Here is a 10,922-nt window from a genome sequence, read left to right as displayed (position 1 = left end):
CAGGCTTGAGCCACCGCGCCCGACCAATTTTTGTATTTTTAATAGACGCAAGGTTTCACCATATTGGCCAGGCTGATCTTGAATTCCTGACCTTAAGTGATCTGCCTGCCTAGGCCTCCCAAAGTGCTAGGATTACAGGTGTGAGCCACCATACCCAGCCTAGTACCTCATCACTTTGTGTTGCTGCATAATATTCTACAGTTTGTCTATCCATTCATTGTTTGATGGAGATTTGAACTTTTTCTACTCTTTGAAATTAGGCTATTATGGGACGGGTGCAGTGGCTCATGCCTGTAATCCCAGCACTTTGGGAGGCCGAGATGGGCAGATCACGAGGTCAGGAGATTGAGACTGTCCTGGCTAACACAGTGAAACCCTGTCTCTACTAAAAATACAAAATATTAGCCGGCCTGGTGGCGGGCGCCTGTAGTCCCAGCTACTCGGGAGGCTGAGGCAGGAGAATGGCGTGAACCCGGGAGGCGGAGCTTGCAGTGAGCCGAGATCGCGGAGATCGCACCACTGCACTCCAGCCTGGGCGACAGAGCAAGACTCCATCTCAAAAAGAAAGAAAGAGAGAGAGGAGAAAGAGAGAGAGAGAGGAGAAAGAGAGAGAGAGAGAGAGAGGAGAAAGAGAGAGAGAAAAAAAGAAAAGAAAGAAAAAGAAATTAGGCTATTATGGAAAATGCTGCTATGAACAACTTTCTACAAAATGTTTTTGCAGATACATGGTTTCACTTCTCTTGGATATGTTTGTAAACATGAAATTTCTGGGTCATATGGTAATTATCGGTGATTATCTTTTTGTGGATCTGCCAAACTGTTTTCGAATGCACCCGCACCATTTTACTTTTCTATCAGCAATGTTCCAGTGTTCCGTTTTCTGCACTTCCTATCGATTATTGATGTTTGTAGTTGTTGGGTTAGCAGTAGTAATAGTATATACCCTTCTAGTCACTTACAAGTGACATTTCATTGTGATTGGATTTTCTTAATGATGAATGTTGAGTATCTGTTCATATGCTTATTAGCCATGTGTATCTTCATTGGAGAAATGTTTACTCAAAAATTTCTTTTAATATTTTAAAATCAGATTTTGTTTTGGTTGAGTTGTAAGAGTTATTTTATATTCTGAATACTACACCCTTATGACATATATAATTTGCAAATACTTTTTTCACTTCTGTGTACTGTTTTTCCACTTTCTTAATAGCATTCTTAATTTCGGCAAAGTTGGCAAGGTTCTTTGGCTCATACCTGTAGTCTCAGCACTTTGGGAGGCCCAAGAGGGAGGATCACCTGTGTCCAGGAGTTCGAGACCAGCCTGGGCAACATAGTGAGACCTCATCTCTACCAAAAAATAAAAAATTAGCTGGGTGTCATGGCATGCACCTGTAGTCCTAGCTACTTGGGAGGTTGAGGGGAAAGGATGGCTTCAGCCAGGGAGGTTGAGGCTGCAGTGAGCCATGACTAACACTGCACTCAGTCTGAGTGACAGAGTGAGACTCAGGATCAATACAGTAATGCAGGTTGTGATGAATAAACTTTGAAAACATGGAATTAGCTTTATTCTGGATGTTTGTATAAAGTCTGTGTTTAGAAAAATGTATACAATTATTTCAAGAATAAGAATAGTTATATAAGTTAAGAATATTGGAGGTGCTTGAGCAGTGAAATGTGTGGAAGACTGCAGTAGGAATATCAAAGAAAAATAGTCGGCCGGGTGCGGTGGCTCAAGCCTGTAATCCCAGCACTGGGAGGCCGAGACGGGCCGATCACGAGGTCAGGAGATCGAGACCATCCTGGCTAACACGGTGAAACCCCGTCTCTACTAAAAATACAAAAAACTAGCCGGGCGAGGTGGCGGGCGCCTGTAGTCCCAGTTACTCGGGAGGCTGAGGAAGGAGAATGGCGTGAACCCGGGGGACGGAGCTTGCAGTGAGCTGAGATCCGGCCACTGCACTCCAGCCTGGGCGACAGAGCGAGACTCCGTCTCAAAAAAAAAAAAAAAAAAAAAAAAACACAAAACAACAAAAAAAAAGAAAAATAGTCACTGGCAGCTTCAGTGAGAAACCATAGCTCATGGAGATGTCTTAGAAGTTACTGCTTCTGGCTGCTTGATTGGGATTAGAGATGGTGAAGTCTGTGCCGTATTCATCGGAGATTAATGGCTTAGTGCTTCACTTCTGCCTTTCCTATTCCATTCAGGGTTTCCTTTTTTTTTAAACAGCATTTAAAATTTTTTTAAGTTTTTATTTATTTATATTTATTTGTTTTGAGACTGGGTTAAGAGATGGGCTAATTTTTGTATTTTTGGTAGAGACAGGTTTTTGCCATGTTGCCCAGGCTGGTTTTGAACTCCTGACCTCAAGCAATCCACCCACCTCAGCCTCCCATAGTGCTGGGATTACAGTTGTGAGCCACTGTGCCCATCCCATGCAGGTTTTTCTCATTGGCAAAGTTTAGCAAGAACCATACAGGAAAAGCCTTCTGGAAAACAGTTCTGAGCACCAGATTGCAGTGATGGTAGTGTTAAGTGGACAAAGGATATTGCAGTATAGAAAAGTAGCTGAGACATATTGAACTCAAAACTAGAGATAGTTTTAGAAACTTTGAGAGGGAAGGCCGGGCGCGGTGGCTCAAGCCTGTAATCCCAGCACTTTGGGAGGCCGAGACGGGCGGATCACGAGGTCAGGAGATCGAGACCATCCTGGCTAACACAGTGAAACCCCGTCTCTACTAAAATACAAAAAAAAACTAGCCGGGCGAGGTGGCGGCGCCTGTAGTCCCAGCTACTCGGGAGGCTGAGGCAGGAGAATGGCGTGAACCCGGGAGGCGGAGCTTGCAGTGAGCTAAGGTCTGGCCACTGCACTCCAGCCTGGGTGACAGAGCGAGACTCCGTCTCAAAAAAAAAAAAAAAAAAAAGAAACTTTGAGAGGGAATGCAAATGGTGCCTAATGTCTTTGTTCAGTGATTTTGGGTAGCTGCGGTATTACTCTTTTAGAAAATGGTGACTCGGTGCTGTGTTTGAATGTATTCCCCAAAAGTTCACGTTGGAAATTTAATCCTCCAATCCATATGTTGATGGTATTCAGAGGTGGGAGCCTTTGGGAGGTAATTAGGGATAGATGAAGTTATGGGGGCGGGTCCCTATGTTGGGATTAGTAGCCTTAGAAGAAGAGGAAAAGAGAGCTGAGCTGGCATGTTTCCTCTGTCTCACCATGTGATGACTTCTGTTATGATGCAGCAAGAGGGCCCTCACCACATGTGGCCCCTCCACCTTGGACTTCCCAGCCTCCAGAACTGGAAGAAATAAATTATATATGTAAACATACATAAATTATATACATACATATAAATTACCCAGGTCAGGTTTTCTGTTACAGCAACAAAAAATGGACTAAGACACAGGATAGGCTGAGGTTTGGGGGAGATATTTTGAATATCTAAAAAAATTGGCAGTGGAAACATGACACAGTGATTTATAGCAATTGATGAGCATCACTGAGGAGGAAATGATGTAGAAAGACAGATTTTATTGTCACTTCCCTGCACTTCAGGCCTAGATCTCTAACAGTTTGTCAAGAAAGAGGGTATTGCTAAAGCTGTCTAGGCTTTGCTTTTAAAAATCTTGTAAGGAATGGCATGTCCTGTCATGCCTGGAGACACAGAACCATTTTTTGTTAAATCCCAGAAGTTTACTGTATAAAATGAGTCTTTTCTGTCAATTGCACCACTGGGATAGTTGACCCTGTAGGGCAGCTGATGTTTATGTGGTAACTCAGAGATGGAGGTGCTTCCATATTATGGTTTCTGCATCTCAAAAATGGGCCTCTGATTATTGCAAAGGAAACGAGCAAGAAGGTCACACTTAGTTTTAAGTGGTTTGGCCTGAAAGTGATACATTACACTTACACCCTGTTTGGCAAAACTGGTCTCATGGTTTTTTTTTTTTTTTTTTTTTTTTTTGAGGCGGAGTCTCGCTCTGTCGCCCGGACTGGAGTGCAGTGGCCAGATCTCAGCTCACTGCAAGCTCCACCTCCCGGGTTTAGGCCATTCTCCTGCCTCAGCCTCCCGAGTAGCTGGGACTACAGGCGCCCGCCACCTCGCCCGGCTAGTTTTGTATTTTAGTAGAGATGGGGTTTCACCGTGTTAGCCAGGATGGTCTCGATCTCCTGACCTCGTGATCCGCCTGTCTCGGCCTCCCAAAGTGCTGGGATTACAGGCTTGAGCCACCGCGCCCGGCCCTGGTCTCATGGTTTTAACTTGAGGCAAGGTGGCTGAGAAATTAGGGGAATGTTGGCTATGTATGTGAAGCTGTTAAAAGAGTGTGGAAAGTTAGGGCTGGGTGCGGTGGATCATGCCTGTAATCTCAGCACTTTGGGAGGCAGAGGCGGGCAGATCACGAGGTCAGGAGTTCAAGACCAACCTGACCAACATGATGAAACCCCGGCTGTACTAAAAATACAAAAATTAGCTGGGCATGGTGCGATGCTCTTGTAATCCCAGCTACTCTGGAGGCTGAGGCAGGAGAATTGCTTGAACTCACGAGGCAGAGGTTGCAGTAAGCTGAGATCGCGCCACTGCACTCCAGCCTGGGTGACGAAGCGAGACTCCATCTCAAAAAAAAAAAAAAGAATGAGGAAAGTCATATTGGAGTGATCGCCATCATAGCTAAAAAACAAGGTATAGAATATCATATATGGTATTCTCTTTGTGATTAAAAAAAATCTAAAATTAATACCTATCAAGAAACCTATTTAAAAAAATAAAAAGTTTGAGAAGGCAAATCAGAATAGGATTTTCATGTATTTGTAATATAATTTTGACTTTAGAGACAAAAAAGTTTTACATGTGGAAAAACAAAAAAGGAACTAAAATTGAAAACTAAAACAAGATGGGATTATTCATTTTTTGGAACAAATATATCCTTAAACATTTTAAAAGTTCACCCCAATTGAGTATATCCTATGTACCTGAGGAAATCCTGTGAAGGTCTTTAATGCTTCATTGGAAATACAGGCTCCCTCTGAAAATTCCCGAGTTATGATATAACAGTTAGATTACCTTTAAGTTATAGTCTAATATGAAAATATATTTGGAAGTGTATACATCTCTCACTTTAAGGTAAGAGGGCATGACTTTTTTAAAAAATCTCAAATTCTTTCATTTTCCTACTTTGATAGTGGAATTAGACTATATTAAAACCTGGAGAAATATTTTCATTTAGATACAAATAGAGCTCAATAGAAGTAAATCTGTAAGTTAAAAAAAAAAAAACTAAGGACAGTTTGATAATTTTGTCTTTCATTTCGAACACCTAAAAACAGGCCATAGGTTACATAGAATATTAGGCTCTCAGGATAAAGAACAAAGTCAGTTGATATAATCTGGCTCTTCCCAAAATTATGGTGACCATGTTGTCATTGATATAATTGGTAACACGTATTTGGTCTGCAGCATGTTTGTGGATTTTGCTGTTGTTGGTTGAGAAAGGGTGTCCCTCTGTCCAGCCCCAGCTGCAGTGCAGTTGTGTGATCACTGTTTATTGTAGCCTCAACCTCCTGGGCTCAAGTGATCCTCCCACCTCAGCCTCCCGAGTACCTGGGACCACAGGTGTGTGCCACTACAGCTGGCTAACTTTTAAATTTTTATGTAGAGATGAGGTCTCACTATGTTGCTCAAGCTGGTCTTGAACTCCTGTGCTCAAGCTCAAACCATCCTCCAACCTCAGCCTCCCAAAGTGCTGGGATTACAGCCATGAGCCACTGTTCCTGGCTTTCTAACTTACTGTTTCTTTCTCTTTCTCTGTTTTTGATGTGTGAATATGAAATTTGAAAATCCTCGTTCTTCATTATAATTACAGTAGCCTTTTAACAGAATTAATATTCTTTGGAAAAAAATATGGAAATATTGCTTTTGGGTAAACAAGACAAAGCCTAAAAATGAAAATGGTTTTGCCCCTCATCCTATACCCTTCTCAGTCATACACCAGCCATCTGCATTCTCCTCAAGGAGAAGGAAGGCTGAGTGCTGATGGAGGTAGAGTAGGCGGAATGGACTTCTCAGAGGACCTGCCACATCCCAAACTGCAGCCTCTGGACTTGCTATTATGTGAGAAAGATAAATTTCCTACTTGTTTTTTAGTCCCTGTTTTTCAGATTGTCATTACTCACATAAGTTTTTCTACCTGACAAATAAGAGTGTTATTTTCACTGGGAGTAGAATGGAGCATTTGAGAGTGAATCTTCCATTTTCATGGCTTAGAAAACTTCATGAAAACCTTTTCCACTGCTGAGATGGATCTATTTAGCTCATGTTGCCTGAGATATAAAATGTGGGAATAAAAGTAGAATCTATGACCTGCTAATCTATGAGCCCATGCATTGCAGTAACTTACTTCTTTGCATCAAAAAAAGTGCATTCATTCATTCATTCATTCATTCAACACAAATGCACAGAGTCCCTGCTTTCAGGGATTATTCTAATCATTGATGATCTAGCAAGAAACGAAACCAGTTCCCTGCTCTCAAGTAGCTTATGTTCTATATGAGTAAGTCAGCCTTAATTATAATATGGGGATAAGTTCAATGAAGTGTACATGTGGTGATAGAATGACAGGATGTCCTACTTTAAACTGTTCAGGAAATGCCCATAGGATAAGATGATGTTTGAGCAAAATCATTAATTTTACTCTGTCATATAGATACAAATGGGGAAAAATAATTGGGCAGAGGAAATGGAGAAAATTGTTAGGATGGGAACATATTTATAATGATTGAGGAATATCCACAATCAGAGTGGCTTGGTGAGGTGTGTGATCATATCTATTGGAGACATTTCAAATTTGAGACTTCTTATGGTTCACAATTTTTTATTTCGGGGGACTTAAAAGTCAAAAAACCTATATAAACTGTGTATATTTTTGCATGTTGATTCTTCTAACAACAATTATTTTCCTAGAGGGGTTAAGATACAAGTGTGGATCCAGAATCATGATGACTTATTTGTGGAATGCACAGACAAATGTATTGACAGGAGCCTCGCAACTTACTGGGAAGATGTGGGGGTAGGGTGAGGTAATGGGTTAATGAAAAGACAGCAAATACCATTTAAAAAAACTTAGAGAATTTGATCAGGATACCGGGTTCGGCAAAGCCTGTCTAGATGGGTTAGGATGCACACCTCTGTCATCTACCCCTGGAGCCACTTAGGAGCATATTGCTACTTCTACTTATGAATGCATGTCAAGTAAAATTAGTGGAGTTTTTAAGCCCCAGTTTATATCTTTACTGTCAATGTCATCAAACATTATTTTCACATAAAATACTGTAGTTTCTTTTTTTCTTTTTTTGAGATGGAGTTTTGCTCTTGTTGCCCATGCTGGAGTGCAATGGTGCGATCTCAGCTCACCACAACCTCTGCCTCCTGGGTTCAAGCAATTCTCCAAGTAGCTGGGGTTACAGGCATGCACCACCGTGCTCAGCTAATTTTTTGTATTTTTAGTAGAAACAGGGTTTCCCCATGTTGGTTAGGCTGGTCTCGAACTCCTGACCTCAGGTGATCCACCTACCTCGGCCTCCCAAAGTGCCAGGATTACAGGCCTGAGCCACCGCGCCCAGCCAATACTGTAGTTTCAAATCAAATAGCAACACAATCACATATTTCCTATGTTTTCCCGGTATAAGGGAAAAGACCTACCAGTTCTTCTTTTCCAATTAGAAGAAACCTTGCGTCCCCCTTGCACTGACCTACAAAATTGACTGTATGCTTTAACTCCCCAACTTTATTGTAATTCAGATATGTGATGAAAATATGACTCTCAGCCAGGTGCGGTGGCTGATGCCTGCAATCCCAGCACTTTGGGAGGCTGAGGCGGGTGGATCACCTGAGGTCAGGAGTTCGAGACCAGCCTGGCCAACATAGTGAAACCCCATCTCTACTAAAAATACAAAAATTAACCGGGCGTGGTGGCGAGCACCTGTAATCCCAGCTACTTGGGAGGCTGAGGCATCTTATTTAAGTATGTATTTATAGTAATTTGGCCCATGAAATAAAAATACAGACATAATGCTTACTACAGTCACAATTATGTGTGAAGATAAACCAGTATAAAATGACAAAAGATACTAACAAAATTAAGTCAAGATGTTGAGTTCATGAAAGATAGAAATAACTAGCCATGCTGGGCGAGGTGGCTCACACCTGTAACCTGAAACCCCGTCTCTACTAAAACTACAAAATTAGCTGGGTGTGGTGGTGTATGCTTGTAATCACAGCTACTCGGGAGGCTGAGGCAGGAGAATCACCTGAACCAGGGAGGCAGAGGTTGCAGTGAGCCAAGATTGTGCCATTGCACTCCAGCCTGGGCAACAAGAGTGAAACTCCATCTCAAAAAAAAAAAAAGAAAGAAAAGTAACTAGACATGTTAGTGGAGCACCATGGTTAAGACATTCACTGTATTGGTCCATTCTTGCACTGCTATGAAGAAATACCTGATATTGGGTAAATACCTGATATTGGATAATTTATGAAGAAAAGAAGTTTAGTTGGCTCACAGTTCTGCATGCTGTACAGGAAGTATGATGCTGGCATCTGCTCAGCTTCTGAGTAGGCCTCAGGAAACTTATAATGATTGCAGAAGGCAAAGTGGGAGCAGGCATTTCACATGACCAGAGCAGGAGGAAGTGAGAGAGGGGAGGTGCTACATACTTTTAAACAACCAGATCTCATGAGAACTTACTATCACAAGTGTAGCACCACAGGGGAATCTGCCCCTATGATCCAGTCACCTCCCATCAGGCCTCAGCTCCAACACTGGGGATTACAATTTGACAGGAGATCCGGGCAGGAACACAGATTCAAATTGTATCACTCATCTTTGCAGCCAAACGTGAATCCTGATTCACCCACTTACAGGGATGTGGATGAGTCCTTAAACCATCTTGGCCCTAAGTTTCCTCGTTTGTGATAGGTGAATAACATCAGTACTTATCTCACAGGTTCAGTGATTACACATAAAGCACTAGTAACACTGACTCTTACTCAAAGTGTAATGTAAAGGAAAAAATAAATGCAAACTTGAAAAATCACTTATTAAAGAAAAACATATGGATTAGTTTTGGATGAGAACAAATTAAAGGGGAGGATACTGGATGTCAGTTGCCACAGTCAAAGCCCAAACCTCATGTTTCCTTGCAAGACTCCTTCCACCTAGAGAGCCTAATGGCGCACTATTACTATCTGTTATGAAATACCCAACTGAGGTGAGATAAAACTGTGGTAGCAGAAGAAACATGAGTCATTAAAAGTTATGATTACATTTTATTAATTAAAGCATAAAACGTGTGATACATTCTAAATAAAACAGTAGTAAAACATGCCAGTTGTGAAACGCCTATGTACACGTGCACACGCTATTCTGGTTCTTTTGTCTCGTTTTGTTTTTGTTTGAGGCAGTCTCACTCTGTTGCCCAGGGTGGTGATCTCGGCTCACCGCAACCTCCATCTCCGGGGTTCAAGTGATTCTCCCCTCAGCCTCCCAAATAGCTGATATTACAGGCATCCACCACCATGTCTGGCTAATTTTTGTATTTTTTGTAGAGACAGTTTTGCTATGTTGGCCAGGCTGGTCTCAAACCGCTGGCCTCAAGAGATCTGTCCGCCTCGGCCTCCCAACGTGCAGGGATTACAGAACGTGAGCCACCATGCCCAGTCCTGGTTCTTTTACTTGAACTACCGTCTATGATAACCATTCTTTCTTCGATTTACAAGAATAACTATTTTTTCATTAATCATTGGTATACAACAGCTATTGCTTTTCAAAGAAGATGATTGCCATTTCCCCTACATTACTTCTACCACACAATCAGGTCCTAGTAATCTATCACTCTCATAAAAAGCCCAGTGTCGGTCGGGCACAGTGGCTCAGGCCTGTAATCTGAGCACTTTGGGAGGCTGAAGTGGGCAGATCACGAGGTCAAGAGATTGAGAACATCCTGACCAACATGGTGAAACTCTGTCTCTACTGAAAATACAAAAATTAGCTGGGCATGGTGGCGTAAGCCTGTAGTCCCACCTACCTGGGAGGCTGAGGCAGGAGAGTCACTTGAACCCAGGACATGGAGGTTGCAGTGAGTCAAGATCACACCACTGTACTCCAGCCTGGCAACAGAGCGAGACTCCATCTCAGAAAACAAACAAACAAAAACCCAGTGTCTTAATGTCCTGGCATGCCATCTCGTGGTCAACTGGTAGAGCAGCAATCCTTTCCTATAAGCCAGTGGCCCTCTGGAGAAGGGCACACTGAACACAGTAAGCATGACTTACAGTTTTGTGCTATTCTCCACCTCTCCCTGACGCTAATTCACACAATGTTAAATTTTAAAATTCAGCATTCTTGGTGTTCCAGGGAGCATGAATAGGAATGAACCACACCTAATGAGGCAGGCCCTATAATTTTATTGATTCCTTCCGAAAGACCATAATGAAAGGCCTGTAAGAAAAGCCTAAAATCGACAGATCTCAAACTTCAGATGGAAACCAGTAATAGTAGTGTAGCCTTTCCAAGAAACTTCACATAAATGACTATTTTATACACTAATGTGTCATTTCCACATGTCCTTTTTTCCTTTGATGTATACATCATGTTATGAATTTAACATATTTTGGCCTGGAACTATTCTGCAGTTTGTAATATTTCCAGTTAATTTTGGAAAATTAGAGACTTTGTGATTCCTGGTATGAATTCTATGTGTAGACTGTTGTGGGTGTTGGTTTAAAAAACTACCACCGGCCGGGCGCGGTGGCTCAAGCCTGTAATCCCAGCACTTTGGGAGGCCGAGACGGGCGGATCATGAGGTCAGGAGATTGAGACCATCCTGGCTAACACGGTGAAACCCCGTCTCTACTAAAAATACAAAAAA

At 42.2% G+C, this 10,922-nt stretch overlaps 1 protein-coding gene across 1 annotated transcript in view; it reads right to left on the bottom strand.

Annotated features, from left to right (window-relative positions):
- Nucleotides 1–3,801: 3,801 nt before the first annotated feature.
- LOC108532987 (zinc finger protein 160-like) overlaps nt 3,802–10,922 on the bottom strand; it is a 22,226-nt gene continuing 15,105 nt past the window's right edge. Inside the window, exons 5-6 of the mRNA XM_017877303.1 lie at nt 4,974–5,026; nt 3,802–3,888 (exon numbers count right to left, since the gene is read on the bottom strand). Of these exons, the coding sequence (XP_017732792.1) occupies nt 3,802–3,888; nt 4,974–5,026 (140 nt within the window). The remainder of the gene's footprint in view (nt 3,889–4,973; nt 5,027–10,922) is intronic.

This window comes from Rhinopithecus bieti, unplaced genomic scaffold, assembly GCF_001698545.2.
Source record: "Rhinopithecus bieti isolate Rb0 unplaced genomic scaffold, ASM169854v2 scaffold_10982, whole genome shotgun sequence".
In the NCBI taxonomy this organism is placed as follows: domain Eukaryota; kingdom Metazoa; phylum Chordata; class Mammalia; order Primates; family Cercopithecidae; genus Rhinopithecus; species Rhinopithecus bieti.
Note: the sequence above shows the minus strand (reverse complement) of the source record. Positions and strands in the feature narration are given on the sequence as shown.